Genomic DNA, 27,201 nt, shown 5'->3' with positions numbered 1-27,201 from the left:
TCAGTCATGGAGGTTTCCTGGGGCAGCGGTTACCAACTGGTGGTCTATGGGCCACTGATGGTCTGTGAGAAAATTTTGGTGGTCTGCAGAAAAATCTTTGCATTTTTTTATATTGCACTAAATCAGGGATCCTCAAACTATGGCCCCCGGGCTCGATATGGCCCGCCGAAGCAATTACTCCTGCTCGCTGACGGGATGGGGTCCTTCAGGCACTTAGCTTGACTACTTGCTTAGAAGGTCCAGCCCTTCCCTCCCTGGGAGTCCAGGCGCTTCAGTGAGCGGTGCGTGAAACTTCGGCCGGGCTCCTCAAAAGACAGAGTTTGCAGGGGGCCGATCTAGCGGCTGGGCTGGCTACAAGACAAACATTCATTTTTGGCCGTATTTGAGATTCCTAGCTGCAATGGACAATAAACCTAGGGTTGACCCCGGGCGCTTCTCTCCACTAACAGGTGGCCAAGCTAAGTGCCTGAAGGACCCCATCCCGTCACTAATTCATATTAGTGGTCTGCAGGATTTAAAATTATGAATTTAGTGGTCCCTGAGGTCCCTGCCTTGGGGGGGCTTTGGGCCAAACATTGTTCTTAGCTAAACTCTCCTTAGGGAAAAATGGGGGAAGAGAGCACTACATACCGCCTTGAATTCATGAATAAAAGGCAGGATATATATCTAACAGTCATATTTGATATGTATGAAGAAACCACGCAGAAAAGCCTGCATCAAAGACTACCTACCCGAATTACGACGGAGGGATCGTATTGTTGGATATTTCACTTTTACATTTAGTGATGTATTCACATCTTGGTGAGGCTTTGATTGCTTTCCCAGCAAAGGACAATCAGCACTCCTGATCATTAAACACTAACTGTCACTGTTACTATTCACCAATTACATCAGGGATCCCCAACCATGGCAACTTTAAGACTTGTGAACTTCAACTCCCAGAATTCCATAGCTCAGTATGGCTGGCTGGGGAATTCTGGGACTTGAAGTCCACAAATCTTAAAATTGCCATGGTTGGGGATCCTGATGTAATTGATGAATAGTAACTAATACTAATTTGCCATGTTCAGGAGATCCCTGAATTAGACATCACTTTCTTAGCAGAGGCCAAATATTTGGCAGTACTTCAAGGAGGTACCCGGTGTGTGGAAGCCGTACGGGTCTGGATGGATGACAGCCGACTCAGGCTCAACCCTTCCAAGACGGAGTGGCTGTGGGTTCCGGCCCCCCGGTTCAACCAGTTAATCCCATCTCTGGCCATTGGGGGCATTCAACTTGCCCCCATGGAGCGGGCGCGCAATTTGGGCGTCCTCCTGGATGCCAGGCTGTCCATGGATGACCATGTGACAGCCGTGGCCAGGGGGGCGTTCCACCAGGTTCGCCTGGTGCACCAATTGCGCCCCCTATTGGACCGGGACGCCCTACGCACAGTCACCCATGCGCTGGTGACGTCTCGCCTGGACTACTGTAACGCTCTCTACATGGGGCTTCCCTTGAAATGCACTCGGAGACTGCAGTTGGTCCAGAATGCGGCCGCGCGGGTGATTATGGGGAGTACTAAGTACTCCCATGTGACACCTCTCCTGCGCGAGCTGCACTGGCTTCCTGTGGTCTATCGGGTGCGTTTCAAGGTTTTGATAACTATCTTTAAAGCGCTCCATGGCTCAGGACCTAGTTACTTGCGGGATCGTATTCTGCCCCATATATCCCTGCGACCAATTCGCTCGCACAGAGAGGGACTCCTCCAGGTGCCGTCCACCACACAGTGTCGAGGGGCGGCGCCTAGGAGTAGAGCCTTCTCTGTGGCGGGCCCAGCCCTGTGGAATGACCTCCCTCCGGATATTAGGACTACGTCTGACCTCCGTTCCTTCAGAGTTAAGCTCAAGACCCACCTATTCCAAGTAGCTGGCCTGGCTCAACCATGATCTAACTATATCGCTCCTGACGGGTTTTTATTAGTATAATTCAATTGAATTTATTTATTGGGGTTTTTAAATATTGTGACTTTTTAATTGTTTTAATTGTTAATTGTTTGTTTTTTAGCTATCAGCCTACCTCCTCCTTGTATACGTCTTATATACGTCCTTGTTATATGTATGTCCTGTCCAGATTTGTATTGTATTGTATTGTATTGTACTTTGTATTTTATTTGTTTTATTGTACGCCGCCCCGAGTCCTTCGGGAGAGGGTGCGGCTTAGAAATAAATATTCTATTCTATTCTATTCTATACATAAAACGGTGGTGTATAAGGTTAAAGGCCTGTGTCATTTCCCCACAATATCTGATTAGATCTGATTAGATGCCCAGGAAATCCCATAAGTAACCCTTAAGAACTCACTCTTAATTTTGACTCCCCTGTAACAGAAGAGTCAGTTTGATGTAGCGGTTAAGGCATCAGGGCTAAAAATTGTGTGACACTGAGTTCTAGTCCTGCCTTAGATATAAAGTCACCTGGGTGATCTTGGGCCAGTCTCTTTCTCTCAGCCCTAGGAATGTTTTCAAAACCCTGCAGGAACTTGTTCAGGCAGTCAAAAATAGTGTTGAATGTACAAAAGAACCAAACAGTCATCATTATGAGAAACTCTTCACTAGGTCTTCTTCCCCTTCCTTCCACCCATAATTTAAATCTATGAAACCATCTAGGACGGTGAAGGCTTACATAGGCCTACTTTGTGTTATATAGCAACAATGAAAACAGCATGTAAGACCCTAAAATTGTTACCCTCTGCAGATCTTCACTAAAGAAAGGTTGGGTGGGTCTGGTCATAAGTTTGTCTACGCTGCCCAACTCTTGCAAAACCATCAGCCTCCTGGTTGGAGGTGCGATGTGCAACGTGGCTAGCGTGTCCTCGTAACTTGTAAGCTGCTTTTGCATGGAGGCTCTGCTGAGCTGCTTCACCGTGTCAACAAGTAACTTCCTTTTCCTTTTACTTCTTTGTTTCTTTAGGAGAGCTACGTAACAAGAGACATACACAAAGGACACGTTACGTACCAACCAGGGAGTGATAAGCAGATAATAATCACATTATACTACTAATCCATATTTAGGTTTGCAGGGCTAATAAAATGTCGGTATTGCAAAAAAACTTCCACTTTTTTTTTTACATACATATACATATATTTATTTTGTTCAGGACAAGGTGTGGTCTGCCAGCTGCCAGCGGAGCAGACGATGAGGAGGTTGGGGAAGAACTTGGGCCAGTTCTGGGGCCTGGGGAAGGCTCTGATGAATGCTCAGGGCGCACACAGAGATAGAGTCAGGGCCAGCCGACATTTCCCAGCCACCAGAGAGGCAGCTGCCTTTGGAGGCTGATATGAGTGAGGAGGAAGAACAGCTGTTCCAGATGCACGTATGCGCAGAGCTGTTAGGAGAAGAGAACAATGGAGGGCAAGGAGTTGACACAGGAAGCAAAGCACACATGGATGCTGAATGGCCCCTCCCTGGCTGGGGAATAAATAGAAGGAAAGGGGAGCGGTTGTCATAGGAGACAACAGTTCGTATTTCTGAAGATTTTGCTCATGGTGTTTCGTGCCACAAAGACTGCTTGCCAAAACATAATTTGCAGCCTTTCAGTTGGGAGCTCATGGCCTGGCAATTATTGCAAGGAACCAGAGGTGGTATTCAGCAGGTTCTGACCAGTTCTGGAGAACTGGTAACAGAATTTTTAAGTAGTTCAGAGAACTGGTAAATACCACCTCTGATTGGCCCTGCTCCGATCTATTCTCTGCCTCCCAAGTCCCAGCTGATCGGAATGGGGATTTTGCAGTATCCTTCTCCTGGAGTGAGGAGAGATTGGAGATTTTACAGTATCCTTCCCCTGCCATGCTCACCATGCCACACCACGCCCACTATGCCACACCCACAAAACTGGTAGTAATTTTTTTTGAATCCTTCCACTGCAAGGAACTAATAATGTATGTTACTGCAGTTAACTTCTTGAAGGTCTATTGCCTGGACTTTTTGGTGTGTGAATGCCATTAATTCACAAGAGATAAATAAAGAAGGGGTTTTCATACAAGGAATCTGTTTCTTGTTTTTCATAAGGCTGGGTCAGAACATAAGGTTAAAATATATATACATATAAAAGGTGGTTGATAGGCAGGCACTGATCTAGACCTCTCTGGTAGGTTCAGTTCTTGGTATGAGGTTAAACCAATGGTCCCTGAGCTTTTGCGGTCCAGGGACTGGCAAGTTTTTTTTCACGGACTGGAGGAATCATGGTTTCGTGTGCTGCCTGCATCCCGCAGATGGGGCTTCGCTTGTTTGTGCAGCCCAGTTCCTGGCATGCCGCAGACAGGTGCCAGTCCTTGGATTGGGGTTTGGGGACTTCTGAGGTAAACCACACTGGTCACTCTCTTGAAAGATTTGGGGTCGAACTTAAATAGAGGTGGTGAGACTATTCTTATCCTCCTTCCATTTCCAGTTACTCAACAGAGTATCCTTTTGGGTTTCCTGCAAAGGTTGGCAGTTGGGGCAAGGTGCTATACTGTTCTGCCCCTACCTGAGTGGGCAAGTCCAGCTGGCAGCATTTAAATTAGTGTAGAGGGTTATATACAGGTTGTCCTCGATTTACAATCATTCATTTATTGACCATTCAAAATTACAATGGCAGTGAAAAAAGCGATTTATGACTATGTTTTACATCACCGTTGCATCCTCCCCATGGCCCCGTGATCAAAATTCAGATGCTTGGCAACCGACTCATATTTAGGACGGTTGTAATGTCCCAGTGTCTGGTGATCCGCTTTTGCGACCTTCTGACCAGCAAAGTCAATGGGGAAGCCAGATTCATTTAACAACCATGTTACTCACTTAACAACTGCCTTGCTTAGCAAGGAAAAGTTTGGGCTAAATTGTGGTCATAAGTTAAGGACTATATGTAGATGAATTCCTGTAGGAGGAATTCAACAGCCATTACATAAACCCCAACTGAACTGTTAAAGGGAAGAGTGGGTAGGAAAGAAACTCAAGTTTGCACTGCCTTATTTCTCTTTGCTATAAGGTCCCAAAGGTGCTTTTTTCAAGAGGCAACTGGACTTTCTGGTTTTTTCTTTGAAGATGCTTCACTTCTCATCCAAGCTTCTTCAGTTCTGGCAGGATGGTAGGGAATGGAAGGATTTATATTCCTTGCAGACATCTGATCATTTGCATCCTTTTGTCTAGAAGATTCAGCAGTCCATCTGCATTTGAAAGACAAAGGGCACTCTTTTAAAGACAGCAAAGTCCACATTTTCGACAGAGGGGATCGCTGGTTTGAAAGAGGCCATTTATGTCACAATTGAACAGCCCTCACTCAACAGAGGGGGAAGGATACGACATCATCTCTCTCCAGTCTACAACACAGTCCTTTCAACAGTTCCAAGAAGGCTCCACACCCATCTGCACCTCTCAGGTGACCAACGAGGAAACAGAGAAACCTCCAAGTGGCCTCAACGTCTCTCTAAAAAGGGTGCAAATGACCAGATGTCTGCAAGGAATATAAATCCTTCCATCCTTTGCCATCCAATCAGAGCTGAAGAAACTTCTTGGATGAGAAGTGAAATGTCTTCAAAGAAAAACCAGAAAGTCCAGATGCCTCTTGAAAAAGCATCTTCTAGCTGCCTCTTCAAAAGCATATGGGACAGCCATGACCTGGATGGCTGAGAATCTCCACAGATACTTTGGTCTGAGGTGTTAGGGTTAGGGGTTGATGAAGGAGAGGGAATGTCTGTTAGCTTTTCAAGGTTCTGATACGCTCTTTAACAATAAAATAGATTCCCATGTCTGTTTCTTCAGCGGGCTTACTTTAGGAGCTGAAAAGTAGAGAATTAGGTTTAGATTTACTATCGTAAGTAATTATATTTTCTTTTGAACTGTATTTTTTTATGTAGGTTCTGTAAGCTGTTTAGAATTTGATTACGGGCAGTAGGCAAATCCTATGAATAAATAAACAAGCAAATGAATGTAACGTAATGAAGACAATCCTTTTTAGAAAATAAAGAAGACTTACAGATGACCACTTCTATTGAAAAAAAATGTTTCCAGTGAAATGCTTTTCTGGATTTGTCATCACTTCTATATTGCATTTTTATTCCAGATAGAAACAAACAATTCTAACCTGGATCGACAATAGGACAAAGAACAAATCCATCTTCCTCACTGCACAATAAAGTTTGTTCATTCCGTTGATGATTTCTTGTTCCATGTTTAGATACAGACAGGTCTGGATCCAAAGTTGCTTCTGCTGATTCAGACAATCACAGCGTTAGGAGTATTATTTAGGTCACTGAGCCCAATTTCTGCTCAGCGAGAGAATTCAGTGGAGCTCACCTTTAGGTTAAGCCTGCTTGGGACCGATCTATCTATCTATCTATCTATCTATCTATCTATCTATCTATCTATCTATCTATCTATCTATCTATCTATCTATCTATCTATCATCTATCTATCTATCTATCTATCTATCTATCTATCTATCTATCATCTATCTATCATCTATCTATCTATCTATCTATCTATCTATCATCTATCTATCTATCTATCTATCTATCATCTATCTATCTATCTATCTATCTATCTATCTATCATCTATCTATCTATCTATCTATCTATCTATCTATCTATCTATCTATCTATCTATCATCTATCTATCTATCTGTCATCTATCTATCTATCTATCTATCTATCTATCTATCTATCTATCTATCTATCATCTATCTATCTATCATCTATCTATCCATCCACCCCCCCACCCACCTACCCACTCTATTTCCTGCTCTGTCAGTTTTATGATGATCATGTTTTACTTAAACACTGTTGACATGTATAGCTAATTTTCTTATTGTTAAGAAGAAAATGTTATACAGAAATGGCCACAGAAAAATCGGCTTTTTTTGCTTTTCATTTATTCTGATCTTATTTACTACTAAGATTTTTTTAAAATAGTAATTTATAAGTAAAAATAACAACATACACATACGAATAAGCTGATTCTATGGGAGCTAATGCCATAATAAATACACTTAACAATAAAATACAATAAGCCACAATGTTATATTTGCAGTTACCAACTAATATAGTTTATCTGTCTAGAAGTTTAATTTCTAGAAGCATTATTCACATTAGTAAAACAGTTTAAAGTAAAGTAGCTACAAACTCTAATGGCAGATCTAGACAGCATACTAAAAAGCAGAGACATCATCTTGCCAATAAAAGTGTGTCTAGACAAGGTTTATGGTTTTCCCAGTTGCAATGTATGGCTGTGAAGGTTGGACCATAAGGAAGGCTGAGCGCCAAAGAATGGAGGCCTTTGAACTCTGGTGCTGGAGAAAACACCTGCGAGTCCCTTGGACGGCAAGGCCATCCAACCGGTCAGTCCTAGAGGAGATCCACCCTGACTGCTCTTTAGAAGGCCAGATCCTGAAGAGGAAACTCAAAGACTTTGGCCACCTAATGAGAAGGAAGAAGGACTCCCTGGAGAAGAGCCTCATGCTGGGAAAGATGGAGGGCAAAAGAAGAAGGGGACGACAGAGAAGGAGGTGGCTGGATGGAGTCACTGAAGCAGTTGGCGTGAGCTTCAATGGACTCCAGAGGATGGTAGAGGACAGAAAGGCCTGGAAGAACATGGTCCATGGGGTCGCGATGGGTGGGACACAATTAACAATAACAACAACATGCTACAAACTCACCTTTTCTGTTATCAATTGAATCTTTGTGGGGTAAAGGAAGTTCCTCTTCCATGTCAAATATTGCAAGGAGGCCATTCTGGTCAGTTCCAAGAACATCATCTTAAAAAAATAATTATAGTATATATATATTTTAAAAACCACCCTATTTTTATGTACATAGCTACATATTTTATACAGGTAGTCCTCAACTTACAACCATTCGTTTATTTATTTATTTATTTATTTATTTGACTTCTTAGTCGCCCCCTCTCCCCCAAGGGACTCGGGGCGACGTACATTAGCAGCGGTCACAACAATACAATATGGAGGAGGTGGAAATAAATAAATAAATTACAATAATTAAAAACAATTAAAAACCCCAATGATAGTTAAAGTTTAAAAAATTAAAATTAACAATTAAAATGCCCAAGAGGTGGAGAAGCTCTAAATTAAGCCAGGCCGGCTAGTCGGAACAGGTGGGTCTTAAGTTTCGTGCGGAAGGAGCGGAGGTCAGTTGTTGTCCTAATGTCTGGGGGGAGGTCATTCCAACGGGTAGGGCCCATCACAGAGAAGGCCCTACTCCTGGGCGCCGCCCTCTGACACTCTCTGGAGGACAGCACCCGGAGAAGTCCCTCTCTGTGCGAGCGAATAGGTCGCAGGGATGTGTGGGGCAGAACGCGATCCCGCAGGTAACTAGGCCCTGTGCCATGGAGCGCTTTAAAGATGGTAACTAACACCTTGAAGCGCACCCGGTAGGCCACAGGAAGCCAGTGCAGCTCGCGCAGGAGAGGTGTTATATGGGAGAACCTCGATCTCCCCATAATTACCCGCGCGGCTGCATTCTGGACCAACTGCAATCTCCGGGCGCACCTCAAGGGGAGCCCCATGTAGAGAGCATTGCAGTAGTCCAGGCGGGACGTCACCATCGCGTGAGTGACTGTGCGCAGGGCATCCCAGTCCAAAAGGGGTCGCAATTGGCACACCAGGCAAACCTGGTGGAACGCCCCCCTCGCCACAGCTGCCACATGGTCATCCATAGCCAGCCGGGCATCTAGGAGGACGCCCAAATTGCACGCCCGTTCCACCGGGGCTAATTGCTCGTCCCCGATGGCCAGAGATGGAATGTACTGGTTGAACAGGGAAGCCAGAAGCCACAGCCACTCTGTCTTGGAGGGGTTGAGCTTGAGCCTGTTGTCCCCCATCCAGACCCGTACAGCTTCCAGACACCGGGACATCACTTCGACGGCCTCGTTGGGGTGGTTTGGGGTGGAAATGTACAGCTGCGTGTCGTCAGCGTACAGATGGTATCCCACCCCAAAACCACGGATGATCTCGCCCAGCGGCTTCATATATGTGTTGAACAGGAAAGGCGAGAGGACCGACCCCTGCGGGACCCCACAAGTGAGGGGCCTCGGGGTCGACCTCTGCTCCCCTGCCAACACGCATTGCGTCCGGCCAGAGAGGTAGGAGCGGAACCACCGCAGCACGATGCCTCCTACCCCCAACCCCTCCAGACGGCGCAATAGGATACCATGGTCGATGGTATCGAAAGCCACCGAGAGGTCGAATAGGACAAGGACAGAGGAGCAACCCCTATCCTTTGCCCTCCAGAGATCATCCACCAACGCGACCAAGGCTGTCTCCGTGCTGTGTCCGGGTCGGAAGCCGGACTGGCGCGGGTCTAGATAATCAGATTCCTCCAGGTGACGCGGGAACTGCTGAGCCACCACACTCTCAACAACCTTCGCTAAGAAAGGAAGGTTGGAGACAAGACGATAATTTGCTAGCTCCGTTGGGTCCAGAGAAGGCTTCTTGAGCAGGGGCCTCACCACCGCCTCTTTCAAGGTGGCTGGTAGAAGGCCCTCACTCAACGAAGCGTTCACCAGTCCCAGTAGCCAGCCTCGTGAGCCCTCCCAGGATGCCAGTACAAGCCAGGAGGGACACGGGTCCAATAAACATGTGGTGGCTCGCAGTCGCCCGCGCAACCTGTCCAAATCTTCGGTGACCACAGGGTCAAACTCCTCCCAGCGTGGTCTCTCAAGACTCGCCTCGGGCGCCCCCCCTGGAGCACTGAAGGGGGTCCATTCCCTCCGGATCTGATCGATTTTATCCTGCAGGTATTCCCCGAATTCCTCTGCCCTGCCCTGCAAGGGGGGATCCCGCTGCCCCTGTGACAGAAGGGAGCGGGTCACCCGAAACAGGGCGGCAGGGCGGTTCTCTGCGGACGCAATAAGGGTGGCACAATATCGGCGTTTGGCCACTCTTATTGCCACAAGGTAGGTCCTTAAGTAGGCTCTTACCTGTGTTCGGTCAGATTCGGAGCGGGAGGATCTCCACTTGCTCTCTAGGCGTCTCCTGTGGCGTTTCATCGCCCTTAGCTCCCCGTTAAACCAGGGAGCCCGGGTCGATCGTTGCCACCGAAGAGGCCGCAAAGGTGCAACCCGGTCTAAGGCTCCGGCAGCCACACTATTCTATGCAGCTACCAGGTTCTCTGCCCGGGAGCGGGACAGGTCTGCAGGAGGTGGCCCAAGCTCCGCCTGGAACCTATCTGGTTCCATCAGACGCCTGGGGCGGAACCATCTAGGACAATCTGGTTCCACCTCCCCGTGGCGGGTGGTAGCGCCAGGGAAGTCCAGCCAGAGAAGTGAGTGATCTGACCATGACAGGGGCGTGATGGCTAAATCCCCTATTCCCAGATCACTCGTCCACTGGTCGGAGACAAACACAAGGTCCAGTGTGTGGCCTCTCTCGTGTGTGGGGTCCTGAATTACTTGAGTCAGATCCATGGCTGTCATGGAAGCCATGAATTCCCGAGCTACCTCGGATGCTTCTCCCATCGACGGCAGGTTGAAGTCCCCCATCACTAATAGCTTGGGGGTCTCAACCGCCATCTCAGCGATCCGTTCGAGGAGTCCGGGCTGGGCCGTTGATGTATAGCGGGGAGCCAAGTATACTATCAACAGGCCCAACTGTCTCCCTGGGCCCCATCTCACGCCCAGAGACTCACACCCAGATATCTGCGACACAGTGAATTCTCTTGGCGCCAGATCCTCCCGAATGATTATCGCTACCCCACCGCCCCTACCCTGGGCCCGTGGCTGGTGGAATACACGGTAACCTGGAGGGCACATTTCCCCGAGGGGCAACCCCCCCTCCGGGCCCAACCAGGTTTCCGTTATTCCTGCGAGGTCCGGCTCCCCCTCTGTGATCAAGTCACTGATGAGGGGGGCCTTGTTAACCACGGACCTCGCGTTACACAGCATCAGCCTAAGGCCCAGGCTCTGCCGATCCTGTCCACCTAGACTGCGGGGGTTGGTGCACGTGACCGGGCATGTCCAGCAGCCACGGTCTCCCAACCGACTACACGTTCTTCTAATGTCCTCGCCCCCGCCCCTCCCTACGACCGTCGTTATTGCGGAGCCCCTTGTAGGAATGCTGTTTTCCCCCGCCTCCCCCACTCCGCTCCCTTCCCTCCTGACCCCACCTGTTCGCCTGGCTATATCCACACCCCTGGGCTGTGTAACCCTCCCCCCCACCCCGGAACCCCTTAAAACCTTTAAAAAACATTTCACTAAAAAACCCCTAATCCCCCGCTTCCTCCACCTCTCTGGGTTAATAAACCCTTCATCGAGGTGGGCCCTGGCCAGGGCAGGGGGGCATGCCTGCGAGAGAGGGGACCCTCGCAGTCGTAGAAGGTCAGACCTCGAATAGATTATAATGTTAGTTTCAAGCCATGGCTATGGCAGGGTCTCATTTGTAGCAGGGTGTCAAAATACAAGTCCAGGGTGTAAATTGGAGATCAGAGCTCTTAAAAAGCGAGAGAGAGGGGAGAGGAAGCAAGCATCCACAATCCACAATCCACAATCGGGGCCCAGAGGCAGTTCTTGGGGTGTAGGCGGAAATCACAGCTCAGCGGGGGAGGGGGGGCATAGGCAAAGTTTCCCGGCCTGCTGATCTTCTGGAGGCCGCCCGTGGCCTCCGGCGGCCCCCTGGCTTTCTTCCTCGCTCCCGCGGCTCCTTTCCAAACCCCACCGGCCTCCCAATCAGGCAGCTCACCATGGCCGGGAAAAAAGAAAGAAGGCATGGCACCCGATGTTCCGGCGCCATTCCCGCCGCCACCGCCGCTGTCGCCACCGCCGGTCGGGCCGTAAGGCCAGGTGTCGCCCCCCGAACGTCCAGGCGCTGCTCCAAGCCGTTCTCCCGCCGAATCGTTATTCCACCGCCCTGGCAGCCGCGCAGACCTCCTCACCGTTACTCTGCTGCCGCGGCCCAGCCTCTGGGTTCGTTCTCGCCTCTTTTGTCACCGGTGTGCTTCCCTCCTTCTCCTGTCCTCCTGGCTGCCTGGCCCCCCCGAGGGGGCCAAGCTGTTCTTAACAGGAGCCAGGGTTGCCGCTCAACAGTTCCAGGCCCCCAGAATGACAAGTGGGGGGCGAAAACACCCGCTACCCCCGTCAGGGAGCCCCATCGTCCTAGGGAGCTCCGAGAAGGTCCGCCATTGCCCCTGGGAAGCTCCTCCTCCTTCTAGAAGTTTAGTGACTGTTTGAAGTTACAATGGCACTGAAAAAAAGCAATTTATGACCAGTTCTCACACTTTTACTGTATGACTGTGGCAGCATTCCCATGGTCACTTGAGCAAAATTTGGGCACTTGACTTGGCAACTGGCATGTATTTATGACGGTTTCACTATCCCAGGTTATATGATCAACATTTGCGACCTTCCCAGCTAACTTCTGACAAGCGAAGTCAATGGGGCAAGCCAGATTCGCTTAACGACCACATGACTCACTTAACATCTGCAGTGATTCGCTTAACAACCATGGCAAATGGACATAAAATGGAGCACAACTCATTTACCAACTGCCTTGCTTAGCAACAGAAATGTGGAGCTCAGTTGTGGTCGTAAGTCGAGATTATGTAGAAAAAAGCAAAAGCTTTACTAGAACATAACAAAGTTATTAAACTTATGGGCAACTTATGCACATCTTAGAAAATCTATTGGTGGGTTATAGTTAGACTGGACTTTGTTCATACCTACCAATCATATCTCTTCCAGCTCCTTCATCTCCAAATCCATCATACTCTAATACAATTTTGTCTCCAGTTAAATTCGAAGAACTGTGATCAGCCAGGAGACTATTGGAGCTATTTATGAAACTGTCACTGAAAAAGCTAGCGTGCCTTGGAATTTCAATTTCTTCATCTGTGAGAAACATATATGAATAACTCAGCTATGTTTATACATCTCGGACATATAAAATGCTTTGCAGCTTTTAAAAATGAACCCAGAACGCAACTTTTGAAAATAAAATTAAAACCTTTTATATTTTGATTTATGAGAGAAAAAAGTTGCAACCTCACCAAAATTGCCACTGTTGAGAACATTCCGCCCATAAAATTCTGTCAATGTGATATCCTCAGTTTTGCTCTGGTGCAATGTAAAATGTTGGGTGACCTCAATGGCACTATTAGAAAAGAAGAAAATAAACTGAAGGAAGGAAGAATTTTAGGAAATGCTATGTAACTGGACCGTAACTTCCTAATTCAAAAAACATATCCATATAATATTTTATTTGGTCCTAGTTAAATTGTACTTCCATCGCCTTTCACTTACTATGCCATAATGGGATTAAGAAATGGTTAAGAGCACAGATTTAGCAACAAGGGCTGCTTCAGTTACTTCATTCATCTATCTTCACCCCAAAAATACAGTTCAAGAATTAGAAACTAACAATGTACAGATAGTCCTTGACTTACGACCATAATTGAGCCCAACATTTCTGTTGCTAAGTGAGACATTTGTTAAGGTAGTTTTGCCCCATTTAACAACCTTTCTGGCCATAGTTGTTAAGAGAATGTTAAATCAATCACTGCAGTGGTTACATTAGTAACAGGGTTGTTAAGTGAATATGGCTTGGCTTGTCAGAAGGTCGCAAAAGGGGATCACATGACCCTGGGACAGAGCAACCTTCATAGGGACATGCCAGTTGCCAAGTGTCTAAATATTGATCACGTGACCATAGGGATGCTACAACGGTTGTAAGTGTGAAAAATGGTCGTAAGTCAGTTTTTTTCAATGCTGTTGCAACTTCAAATGGTCACTAAATGAACTGGTGTAAGTTAAGGACCACCTGTATTGTATCAGTCTATCATTATCATAAAAACATTAATCTGGACTGTCAGAAAAGTTTAAGAAAGTGCAATTAATCCCCATGAAGAATTTTTTTTAGAAAATAGTGCTCTGTGCTCTTCAGAACTACAGTAAATCTAGCCTGGGTAAGTGGCCTGAAAACAGAGAAGTGACTCCTTACAATCCAGTTATAACGGTTTAGAAAATAGAGTTGTTTGATATTTCAGGATGCTAAGAGGAGGGGAAATGAGAGCAGAATACTAAATGGCACTGAGAAAAGCCGTATTAAAGTGATAAAGTATAGATATATAGAACTGTGGATTTGTCAGGCAAGGAGAGACAGTTGTTCAAATTTGTCATCAATATATATATACTGTGGGGCAGTACAGGTAGTGTGCATATGACCACAACTGAGCCCTGAATTTTTCTTGTTCAATGAATTTTGCCCTATTTTACAAGCTTTCTTGCCACGGTTGTTAATTGAATCACTGCAGTAGTTAAATTAGTAACACAGTTGTTAAGCGAATCTGGCTTCCCCATTGACATCGAACACATGACCCCAGGACACTGCAACCGTCATTAGGTATGTTAAGTATCTAATCACATGACAATCGGGATGCTGCAATGATCAAAATTGTGAAAAACAGTCATGTCACTTTTTTCAATGCCATTGTTAACTTTGAGTGGTGACTAAACGAACCGTTATAAGTCAAGGACTACCTGTAGCAGAGAAAGAGGATTGTGATTGTGTTCCTTCACATGCATTGTGTAGAAGCATGCATGTTTTCTATTGTAAAGTTTTGAGTGGTTCACCATCCCTGAGAAATGGGACTTCAGAGGGAATTCACTCCCTTCTCACTTGTTCTATACTTAGCAATAAACAACCATTGGAAAATATTTACTTCGTGTCTGGAAGTTGACTGTCAAAATCATAAAATTCTTCAGGCAGTGTGATGGCATCATAATTTGCCTCAGAATTTCCTTTTGGAAGGTCAACAAGCCCTAAAGAAAAATACATAACGTTAAGATTAACTGTGAGATGATGTAACTTTATATATCATGCAATATAAAAATGGACAAGTGTTTGAGGGCACCTAGCAAATGTACTCACATTTTTATTTTTATTTTTACCTAGTGGTCATTAATTATATGGCAGAAAATACTACCTGATTTGTCAATTGAATGATACCATTACAATTACAAAAATATTCTGCTGCTAGGGCAATTCTAGACATGACTATTCAGAAATAAGCCCCATTGTAGTCTTTGGAATTTACTTCTAGTTTGGTTTTTAGAATTGCAATCTCTACATGAAGTAGTTTATGATCCACTACTTGTCTGAAATAGTATAGGGTCTCCTACATGAGCAGGGAGTTGGACTAGAAGACCTTCAGTGTCCCTTCCAGCTTTATTCTGATTCTGATCTTGAGATTGTCTTCCAAGTATCATGTCATGAATTCTGAATCCCTGTGAACCACATTCTTTGTTTTTGAAAAGTAAAGCACTTTCTTCATGCTACCATTAATAAGCTGCTTGTTAATAATAAGTAGGGGAAAAACATACCTGGTTGAAAAGTTGATTGCATTTTAAGTAGGGCTTCACTGCAGTCTGTCAAAAGATACTTGGTTTTTCTATGATAGATCCTCACCACTCCTAGCAAAAGGTGTCCCGAGGTACGAAGAGCAATTTTAAACTGGGAAGCAAAAGTTGGTATTATTTATGGGAAAGATCGCAATAGAATTAAGAGTAATTTTCCTGGTTCTCATTTTTCTTAAAACCAGTCCCAGAGAGTAGCTAATGGTATCCAAATGGGAAGAGAAGGCACCACTTTCAGTAAATATTGGGTTAATCTTGTCGTGCTTAGGCATGAAAACCGACTGAATGACTTTGGGCCATTCACCAGGAGGCTGGGAGTTTTAGTCCAGACTTTGGCATGAAACTGGCTTGGTGAATTTAGCCCAATCACCAGATCGAGAGTTCTAGCCCCCTTCCCCCCTTTAGGCATGAAAGACAGCTGGGTGACTTTGGGCCAATCACCAGGAGACTGGGAGTCCTAGTCCCGCCTTAGGCGTGAAAGCCAGGTGGGTGACCTTAGGTGAATTAGACTCTCTCAGTCCACAGGTTTGTTGTTGTTGTTGTGGGGAAAGTAGAAGTATTAGGAATGTTTGCTGTCTTGAATGACTTATAAAGTAATAAAGGCAGGATAAAAATTAAATAATTAAAAATGGCTCCATTTGCAGAAGTTGAAAGGGGTAATTTAGACCACTGGTTCTTAACCTGGGCGATATCACCCCTCCCCCCAGGGGGCAATTTCATTTTTCAGGGGGGTGATGGAACGAAAAGGGACGACATGGGGGCAAAGGAAGGGAAGGGGGGGCGATATGAGGACGATGGAGCAAGAAGTTTTGGGGACACTTTTGAGACTTTTTTCATACAGTGAACCGCTGTATATCTCTCGTACAAAAACATCTGATCGCTCGCTATTAGTGGATTGAACTGTGGTTTAAAATGTTCCTCCATCTAGCTTCAGTACAGAACGCCGTACATATGTGAATACGCATCACTCATCTTCATGTGCGTTGCGCAGCAGCCTCTATCACTCTACCCATACAGTGGTGCGCCACTGGCCAGAATGGGCAGTGATGGAGGAGCGAGCGCTTCTTTCGAAACATCGCATGCTGAGTGGCTGTCCCCTGTGATGTCAGCTGTAATATCAACGTAACTGTTGAAACTAGGTTTAGCGATGTCCATGTGTGTTTTATAGTGTGCCAGTGAAGTCAAAAATTTAATTTGCAGTTAGTGCCTTTCATTTCGAAGACCTTTTTGGGGGGCATTTCATTTTCTTGCAATTGAATTTTGCTTTCAGTGGTCATTGCATTTAAGTGTCTTGAATAAATAATAATGAAATACATGTATCATGAAGTTTGGGAGTAAAGTGATGGGTGACATCAGAATTTTTCACACAGTTGAGATATGGGAAAAAGACTTGAAATAAATTATTTGCAGCGATATGTCCTGATGACAATTTTAAAGCAAACAAAAAATGTCTTTGCATAAATTGAAGAATTATTTCCCCGTGTTGTGATTGAGAGGTTATGTTGGGGGAGGGGGGCGATGATAACTTCCTCAATGGCTCAAGGGGGCGATTTTTTCAAAAAGGTTAAGAACCGCTGATTTTGACCAATGAGTCCAAGCTCTTTAGTAAAGATTCCCCTCATACATATGTGCTAATCATTCCCGACTCTAGGGGGCGGTGCTCATTTCCATTTCAAAGCTGAAGAAACAGCGCTTTCCAAAGACGTCTCTGTTGTAATGTGGCCGGCATGACTAAATGCCGAAGGTGCAAGGAACGCTGTTACCTTCCCACCAAAGGTGGTGCCTATTTTTTCTACTTGCACTTTCACATGTTTTCGAACTGCTAAGTTGGCAGAAGCTGGGACAAATAACGGGAGCTCACTCCGTTACATGGCACTAGGGATTGGAACCGCCAAACTGCCGACTTTTCTGATTGACAAGCTCAGTGTCTTAGCCACTGAGGCCCTTGTTTAGTACAGGAACTCAATTTACACACCCCTAACAGTTGGCTGTCTGGTGTGGATATGTGTATAGTAAAAATACGTTGACCATCACTCCGGATAATTGGTTCTACCATTGAACTTTTCCTAAGGTTAGGAACTGTTTCTTGATTTTAAGCTAGAATCTGCCTTCCTGTAACTTAAAAACATTATTCTGTATCTTACATACTGAGATGATGGAGTTCTTGACTTTCTTTGGTGTAACAACCCTTTTTAGTTTTGGGGTTTTATTTTTGCAAGACTAAACCTATCCAGATCTTCAAGGTCTTCCTGCAGAATGTAATTTACAATGCCACACCCAGTGCTGAGTAAAAATAGGAGACATTATTTTTGGTGACATATTATGAGAGACATACCTTAGGGGATAGTATTTTTTCAATGGTAGCTTCTAAATTGCATTCAAATATATGAGCCTTTGTGACTTTCTTATCCCAGTGAGCAGCCAGCCATATCTTGGACAAAGGCCCACGCTTATTCATAAGCAGCTGCATGTAGAACATTTTGCCAGAAATGTGTTCCTTAACTTGGCAAGCTAGAGGGAAGAAAATATTTTAAATGTTGAATACATCGGTTTTTCAAAGCTAAAATAAAAAATGGTGATCTTAATTTGAAATAAATGATTTGCAAAAAGGAGGAAAAGCTTTCATTTGTATTTTCATGTTTTCATACTTGCAGGTTCTTATAAACAAATGCATGACTTGCGTACAATCTAGGCAACTATTTACTATTGGCTACTTGTGATTAGGATACATCATCTGTATATATTATAATGAATTTGTCCTTGTACAACATTTATGTACTGAAACAGTTTCAAAATCAAACTAATAACATCATTACTGAAATACATAATTAACTTTGACAAAGTGAATATATTGAAACAATGTTGCTTTCCTTGCTTCTGTTGCAAAAATAAGAAAATTGTTATTTTCTCAATGAATTTTAGTCTATTTGAAATATAAGCGACTCCAATTTTATTAATGTGGCAGTGAATAGGCAAGGAACTACAATAATCAAACATATTAGAGTGCGCAAACATTTGTTTTTAGAAACCAGAAAAAGTAAATACACACAAGAAATGAAATACGAGATGGGGCTTTTGGGAGTTTGTTTTTTAAAAAAGAAATCTTAAAGGTACAGATGTAAGAATGGTTTGGGATGCAAGCAAAGCTTTCATGAGAAATTACTTTATATAGCATAAAAGTGGATTCAAAAAGAAGAGCTACCTATTTTGGGCAAGATAAAAAGAACAAAAGAGTTAAAAGAAGTTTCCAGAGAAGACAAATATTTCTCAACATTAAGCTTCTACAGCACTTTTCTACACAAAAAGCTGGAGCTTAGTTGATAAGTTGTTTAAGATGGCTGAATCAAGGCATGGTCTCAGAATAGGAGCACATTACATCTTTCAAAGACCAGGTCTGTTAACAGGCTGTTCCTTAGTTTGTGATCCTTGTTAATAATTCAAATACATTTGCATAAAAGATCACAACTTCCAGTAAGGATTGAGCTTCTGGTGAGGCTTCAAGGCAAACTGGATATCCCCAGATGAGTGGAGACGGCATTGCAGTGGACATAGGTGAATTCTGGCTAGCAAATTCTCTCTGGAAATAGGAGATATCATGAGATTGCCCACTTCTACTCTGAACAGTTGCTCCTCCAGAGTTGTTGCTTAGTCACCAAGTCTTGTCCAACTTTTGCAACACCAATACCGAGTGCGTTTCAAGGTTTTGATTATGATCTTTAAAGCGCTTCATGGCACAGGACCTAGTTACATGCAGGATCGCATCCTGCCCCACACATCCCTACGACCAATTCGCTCACACAGAGAGGGACTTCTCCGGGTGCCGTCCACCAAACAGTGTCGGGGGGCGACACCCAGGAGCAGAGCCTTCTCTGTGATGGGCCCAGCCCTGTGGAATGACCTCCCCCGTGACATCAGGATTATTTCCGATCTCCGCTCCTTCCGTGTACAGTTGAAGACCCACCTCTTTCAATTATCTGGCCTGGCTCAACCGTAATTTTTCATATTCCTCCTGACTGTCTTTTTTAAATTTTAAATTTTTATTGTATATTGGGTTTTTATTATTGGGGTATGTTAATGGTTTTAATTGTCTAAATGTTGTAATCTATTACCTCCTCCGTGCATGTATGTCTTTGTATATATGTATGTTTATATATGTCCTAGTGTACGCCGCCCCGAGTCCTGCCTGGAAAGGGAGCGGCTAATAAATTCAAATTTATTATTATTATTATGGACCATAGCATGGCAGATTTCCTTGTCCTCCACTGTCTTCCGGCGTTTGCTCAAATTCATGTTCATTCATGACACTATCTAACCATCTCCTCCTCTGCCATCCCTTCTCCTTTTTTCTTCAATCTTTTTCAACATCAGGATCTTTTCCAATGAGTCTCCTCTCTTCTCATTTGATGGCCAAAGTATTTGAGCTTCAATTTTACTATCTGTCCTTCCAAAAAACAATCAGGGTTGAATTACTTTCAGATTGACTGATTTGTTTTCCTTGCAGTCCAAGGGACCCTCAAGACTCTTCTCAAACACAATTCAGAAGCATCAATTATTTGGTGCTTCAACCTTCCCTATGGTCCAACTCTCACGGTCATACATTACTGGGAAAACCGTAGCTTTGACTATATTGACCTTTGTCGGCAAGGTGATGTCTCTGCTTTTTAATATGCTATCTAGGTTTGTTGTAGCTTTCATCCCAAGGAGCAAGCCTCTTTTAATGGCTACAGTTGCTGTCTGCAGTGATCTTGGAGCACAAAAAAATAAAATCTGTTACTGCTTCCATTTCTTTCCCTTCTATTTGCCAGGAAGTTTTAGTATAGTCTTTATTGTCATTGTACATCATGTACACAATGAAATTAACCAATTTCGTTGTATACATGATGTACAATGACAATAAAGGCTATACTAAGTGATGGGACCAAATGCCATCTTAGGGTTTTTTTATGTTGAGTTTCAAGGCAACTTTTGCATTCTCCCTTTTCACCATTAAGAGGCTCTTTAGTTCTTCTTAAAATGCTATAATCCGCATAGATTGTTGATATTTCTCCTGGCAATCCTAATTCCGGTTTATAATTCATCTAGCCTGGCATTTCACATGTGGTACTCTAAGATAAATAAGAAGGGTGACAATATAAGAGCCTTATCGTACTCCTTTCCCTGTTTTGAACCAATCAGTTGTTCCATGTCCAATTCTAACTGTTGCTTCTTGACCGGCATGCAGGTTTTTCAGGAGACAGATACGGTAATTTGGTACTCCCATCCCTTTAAGAATTTGCCACTATTTGTTGCGATCCACATAACCCAAAACTTTAGCATAGTCAGTGAAGCAGAATAGATGTTTTTCTGGAGCTTCCTTGCTTTCTCCATAATCCAGCAAATGTTGTCACTTTAATTTCTAGTTCCCACTCTTTGAAACCCAGCTTGTACTTCTGGTAATTCTCAGTTCACATACTACTTAAGCCTAAATTGTAGGATTTTGAGTGCAACCTTGATAGCACGTGAAATTAACACAATTGTACAGTAGTTTGGTCATTCTTTGGCTTTGCCTTTTTGGGGATTGTAAATTGCTCTTTTCCAATCCTGTGATCATTGTTGTTTTCCAAATTTGCTGACATATTGAGTGCAGCACTTTAACAGCCTCATCTTCTAGGATTTTAAATAGCTCAGCTGGAATACCATCACTTCCGCTAGCTCTGTTGTTGGTAATGCTTCCTAAGGTTCAATTGGCTTCACACTCCAGGATATCTGGCTTGAGATCAGTGATCACACCACTGTGGTTATCAGGAACATTAAGATCATTACATTATAGTTCTTCTGTGTATTCTTGCCACCTCTTCTTAATCTCTTCGATTTCTTTTAGGTCCTTACCATTTTTGTCCTTTATCATGTCCACCTTTGCACAAAATGTTTCCTTGGTGTCTCCAATTTTTTAAGAAGAGATCTCTAGTCTTTCCCAATCTATTATTTTCCTTTATTTCTTTGCGTTGCCATTTAAGGCCTTCTTACTATTCTCTGGAAATCTGCATTCAGTTGGGCATATTTTTTCCCTCTCTGTCTTTTGCTTTCCTCCTTCAGCTATTTGTAAAGCCTCATCAAACAGCCACTTCACTTTCTTGCATTTCTTTTTCTTTAGTTGCGGCTCCTGTACAATATTACAAACCTCCATCCATGGCCCTTCAGGCACTACGTATGTCTACCAGACCTAATTCCTTAAATCTATTCATCGCCTCCACTCTATATCCATAGGGGATATGATTTAAATCATACCTGAATGGCCTGGTTTTCCCAACTTTTCAATTTAAACCTGAATTTTGCAATAAGAACGGTTGGGGCATATGCTTGGATTATTGTGATGTTGAATGGCTTGCTTGGATTTGAACCGAGATCATTCTGTCATTTTGACATTGTCCTCCAGTCTCCTGCTTGAGCAAGGAGTTGGACTAGATGACCTACAAGATCCCTTCCAACTCTGTTATTCTATTCTACTCAGTACTGCTTTTTCCACTCTTTTTCTGAGGGGCGGTGTGGTTCCCCCCACCCCTTCCTTCTCATATTTGCAAATTAGGAAGGTCTTTCTTTCTCTCCCTGGGCCATAAAAATCGGATTAATGAAGAAAGGAAAGGCATTTGCTGAGGTGATTCGTAATGCTTCACGGGCAAAAAAGGCAGAGAGGTCGCTTGTAGGTGAGAAGAAGAAGAAAAAAAGAGGATTTAACTAGTTTATATACTAAGCATGCAAATTCTCCTCAGGCGTTTACAAGCCCGCTCTCACCTCCGGAATCTTCCCGCCCAAAAGCGCAAGTCAAGAGCGCATGCGTGTTTCCTAAAGGCCAAAGCGCGCCTGCGCGCGCTGGATTATTATTATTATTTTTCCCACCTCCCCCTTCCCGCGCGCGCTAATCCGGGAGCCGCGTCTCCGACACGCACGCGCAGATGACGGCTGAGGCGAGCCGAGGGAAAAGAGAGAGAGGGAAGGCAGGCCGGATGAAAGGATGAAGGGAGGGGGAAGAACGAGGAGGAGGAGGAGCCTCGGGCTGTAACGTTCGAACGGGGTGGGCGGTGCTTGAATGACATCACCCAACTCCAAGTGTACAATCTCATTAGTTGATAACTACTTTGTGGCTGTTGTTAAGATAGGCCCATAGGAAGAGAACTTCATCATGCCAATAAGGAAGACTGAAATATTTTAGAACAGAATGGAACGGAACAGAAATAATAGAATAGAAATTATAGAATAGAACAGAACAGAAATGGAACAGGAATAGGGATAGAATAGAGCAAAACAGAACAGAACAGAATAGAATGCAGAACTGAACGGAACAGAACAGAATAGGGAATGGAATACAGTGCAATGCAGAATAGAATAGAATACAGAATGGAATGGAAGGAACAGAACGGAACAAAACAGAACAGAACAATAGGGAATGGAATGGGATGCAGAATATAGAATAGAATAAAATAGAGAACGGAATGGGATGGAACGGAACAAAACAGAACCGATTAGGGAATGGAATGCGGAATAGAATGCAGAGTATAGAATAGAATGGAATAGAATAGAGAACGGAATGGAACGGAACAGAATAGAATAGGAGATGGAATGGAATACAGAATAGAGAATAGAATAGAATATTAGGATGGGAGGGGAGGGCATAGAATAGAATAGAATAGAAAAGAAAAGAAAATATGGAATAGAATAGAATATTAGGATGGGAGGGGAGGGGATAGAATAGATTAGAAAAGAAAATATGGAATAGAATAGAATATCAGGATGGGGTGGGATAAGAGAAGGTAGAATGGAATAGAAAAGAAAATATGGAATGGAACAGAAGAGAACAGAATAATAAATATGGAATAGAATAGAAGAGAATAGACTTTGGAGGTCTTCTAGTCCAGCCCCCTGTTCAAACAGGAGAATCTATACCATTTATTTATTTTGTTATTTATTTATATTCTTCTCTTATTATTACTGGGCAGTGGACATATATAATACACTTTCTTCCTATCTTCCCTACAACAATAACCCAATGAGATGGGTTGGGCTGAGACAGTGATTGACCTAAGTCAACCAGCTAGCTTTCATGGCTAGGGTAGAACTAGAACTCATCCTTTCCTGGGGATTGCTCCAGAGTTATCCAGTTGGCTCTCATGCCTAAGGCGGGACTAGAACTCACCATCTCCTGGGGATGGTTGTGCAGTTTGTTCTAGAAAGTGGTTCTTAAAAGTCTGCATCAACCATAAGTGTTCCAATATCTAAGGGGCTGCCATAAAGAAGAAGAGGAGAACTTGTTCTCCAAAGCACCCGTAGGCCGGACAAGAAGCAAGGGATGGAAACGAATAAAGGAGAGAAGCAACCTGGAACTAAGGAGAAATTTCCTGACAGGACAATTAACCTGTGGAACTGTTTGGCACCAGAAATTGTGGGTGCTCCAACATTGGAGGTTTTTAAGAGGAGATTGGACAGCCACTTGTCTGAAATAGCATAAGGTCTCTGGACTGAGAAGCTCCATAGATACTCATCTGTCCATGACATTCTCCTAACCTATTTTCCAAGGCACCTGAAGGCCAGACAGGGAATAATGGATGGAAACTGACCAAGGAGAGATTCAACCTGGAAATAAGGAGGAATTTTTTGACAGGGAGAACCATCAACCCATGGAACAGGAGTTGCCTTCAGAAGTTGTGGGAGCTTCATCCCCGGAAGCTTTTAAGAAGAGACTGGACTGCCATCTGTCAGAAATGGTGTAGTGCCATGATGGGATGTGTGCCAGAGGTGGCACACAGTGCTATCTCTGTGGGCACGGGCACAGCTGCTATTCCAGTTTCCGACATGCACATGCGCATCAGCCAGCTGGTCTTCAAGAGCATTGGAGTGCCGGAAGCTCGAGGACCAGCTGGCCAGTGTGCATGCACGCACTTGAAACCCAAAGATCAACTGGCCAGCATGCACATGCGCTCTGGCCAGCTGGTCTTTGGGTTTCCAGTACTCTGGCACGCGTGTATTCTGGTTTTGGGACTTTGGCGTGTATTCCGGTTTCGGCACTCGGTGCCCAAAAGGTTCACCATCAGGTTTCCTGCTTGGGTGGAGGGATGGACTAGATGACTTAAATGGTCCCATCCAACTCTTGTTATTCTGTTATCCTTACTTGACCCCAGTCAGGGCTCCCTTCTTCAGCCAGCCAGCCAGTCAGTCCATCCCTGGCCTCATTCCTCCTTGTACCCTGTCATTTTATGGCTGTTTCTGAGGGCTGCTGTCCAATTGATCCATGGAACTCTCCCTGCTGGGCATCGGACTTGCCACTCTGGATTCCACTCTGCAGACTGAGGAATGAGGTCAGAGCAGTTCAGCCGAGTGGAAAGGCAGCAGCAGCTTCAAAGCCGCATCAGCAGAAGAGAAAGCCCAGAGCGGCTGGTGCCTCTGGCGCGAAAGTCAGATGCTCAGTGCTGGGTGACGTTTTCCTGGCAGAGGTGGAGAGAGGGCATGGCCCGTATGACACTCCCGGAGTGTAATTACACGCCGTGCGGAGTCCAGATAGCTGCTAGAGGGCAGCGGGGGTACTGACTGAGCTGCCAGCCATGGGGCATCTCCCTTTGCCAGGCGCTCCCCAGCTGAGCTTTTTCTGCAGAAGGAAAAGCAGCAGCCGCAGAAGAAGCTGGGAAGCAAACGGGACCATACTGGATGGGTAGAAACGGCGGGAAGAAATGCGCTGAAATGGACAGACTCACAAAAGAAATAAAAGATAAAGAAGGATCTTGAGTATTACTCAGTATGGAATTTATGGTACAAATGGCTAGAGAAACAATGCAAAGAATAAGAAAGCAATTAAAAGGGGAGGGGTAAAAAAAAAGTTTAAGAAATTGGGAAATAATCATAAAACTGCAGAATTAACAAGAGGTGGGGGGAATGTAAGGTGGACTGTATATAAAATAGGACTGGACAAGGTATATAAGAGAAACATGTACATAGAAGGATATAAGCTGTATCGTTTAGAAATAAGTACATGCAGAGAGTAATAGAAATAGAAGAAATATAAGTATAACTATATGAGTAGATGAAAAATGTGTAAAAATAGACAGACAGATGGATGGATGGATGGATGGATGGATGGATGGATGGATGGATAGATAGATAGATGATAGATAGATAGATAGATGATAGATAGATAGATAGATAGATAGATAGATAGAGGTATACATGTACGGATAAAACTATGTTTAATGGTGTTTAATAGAAAGAAGGACTAGGGGAGACATGATAGAAGTCTTCCAATATCTCAGGGGTTGCCACAAAGAAGAGGAAGTCAAACTATTCTCCAAGGCACTTGAGGGTAGAACAAGAAGCAATGGGTGGAAACTAATCAAGGAGAGAAGCAACTTAGAACTGAGGAGAAATTTCCTGACAGTGAGGACAATTAATCAGTGGAACAGAAGTTGCCTCCAGAAGTTGTGAATGCCCCAACACTGGAAGTCTTTAAGAAGATGTTGGATAGCCATTTGTCTGAAATGGTATAGGGTTTCCTGCCTAGTCAGGGGGTTGGACTAGAAGACCTCCAAGGTCCCTTCCAACTCTGCTATTGTATTGATGTATAAATGTTGCAAAGATGATATTTATGTTTTAAAAAATGGGAAAAAACTGTCTAATAAAAATATTTTTAAAAAGGAAAAGAAAAGAAAGAAATGGCTGGAAGAAGCTGGTTCTTCAGGTTATCTAGTCTCAAACCTCAAAGATGCCTTTAAAGATGATAAGCCGCACCCAGAAACACACTTTTTGTACCCTTTTGGGGGACATAACTCCAAACAGACCCTGTGCGTAATTTGGGGGTTTTCCTGGACTCACAACTCCTGCTCGAAGAGTAGATGGTGGCTGTGGCCAGGAGGGCCTTTGCACAATTGTAGGTGTTGTACCAGTTATGCCCTTTCCTGGACCAACAGTCCTTACTCACAGTCACTCATGCCTTAGTTACCGTATTTTTCAGACTATAAGACGCACCCCCCCCCCTAAAAGAGGGTGGAGATTTGTTGCGTCTCATACTCCGAATGTAGGTTTTCGGAAGCTTTTTTTCAGCCCTAATGAGGTGCTAACGAGTGAAGTGAACTTCTCAGGCAAAGCATAGAAGATCATTAGCACCTCATTAGGGCTGAAAAAAGCTTCGGATATTTTTACTGCAGCATAATGTTGAAAAAATTTCCCGGTTCGTTCCAGCTGGGAGAAGCCGAGGACGAAAGATTTGAGCACTGCCTTAACAGGTATTTCTTTTGTCCAGTTTCTATTTTGGGGAGATAATCCTCTCAAGGGCAAGGCAGAAAGTTCCTGTGACTAGTGATTTCTATTCTTTTGGGGATACCGTATTTTTCGGAGTATAAGATGCACCCTTTTCCCTCAAAAATGAGTCTTATGGTGCATCTTATACACTGAATACATCGTTTTTTGCCTCCTGAAACCCCGCCCCATTCACCAAAATGGCCGTGCAGAGCCTCTAGGAAGCTTTTAGAGAGCTTCTGGTGGGGCTGGGAAGGGCAGAAATGAGCAAAAAACAGCCCATTTTTTGCTCAATTTTACCTCCCAGCCCACAGGAGCACTCTATAAGCTTCCTAAAGGCTATCCATGCCCCCTTTTAAACGAAAACAGGCCTGCTTCCCCCCCAAAAACGGGCTGCTTTTGGAAGATTTGCAGAGTGCAAAACCTTTTTTAAAATTTGCCTCTTCAAAACCTTGGTGCGTCTTATAGGCCGGTGCATCTTATACTCTGAAAAATACAGTAATCCCTTTAAGGGCAAGGCAGGTATTTTTCCTATTGGCTATCTGAGTTTTCTCAATGGTTTCCTTCAGGCAA

General features: G+C 44.3%; 1 protein-coding gene across 1 annotated transcript in view; it reads right to left on the bottom strand.

The window, feature by feature from the left end:
- RAD21L1 (RAD21 cohesin complex component like 1) overlaps positions 1-22,199 on the bottom strand; it is a 34,987-nt gene extending 12,788 nt beyond the window's left edge. The window contains exons 1-9 of the mRNA XM_081949678.1: positions 22,144-22,199; positions 17,708-17,883; positions 15,340-15,469; positions 14,679-14,778; positions 13,008-13,111; positions 12,685-12,849; positions 7,670-7,768; positions 6,100-6,222; positions 2,724-2,953 (exon numbers count right to left, since the gene is read on the bottom strand). Coding sequence (XP_081805804.1) covers positions 2,724-2,953; positions 6,100-6,222; positions 7,670-7,768; positions 12,685-12,849; positions 13,008-13,111; positions 14,679-14,778; positions 15,340-15,469; positions 17,708-17,851 — 1,095 coding nt within the window. The 5' untranslated portion in view covers positions 17,852-17,883; positions 22,144-22,199. The remainder of the gene's footprint in view (positions 1-2,723; positions 2,954-6,099; positions 6,223-7,669; positions 7,769-12,684; positions 12,850-13,007; positions 13,112-14,678; positions 14,779-15,339; positions 15,470-17,707; positions 17,884-22,143) is intronic.
- Positions 22,200-27,201: the final 5,002 nt, after the last annotated feature.

This window comes from Natrix helvetica (genome assembly GCF_964273705.1).
Source record: "Natrix helvetica genome assembly, chromosome: 3".
Lineage (NCBI taxonomy): Eukaryota > Metazoa > Chordata > Lepidosauria > Squamata > Natricidae > Natrix > Natrix helvetica.
Note: the sequence above shows the minus strand (reverse complement) of the source record. Positions and strands in the feature narration are given on the sequence as shown.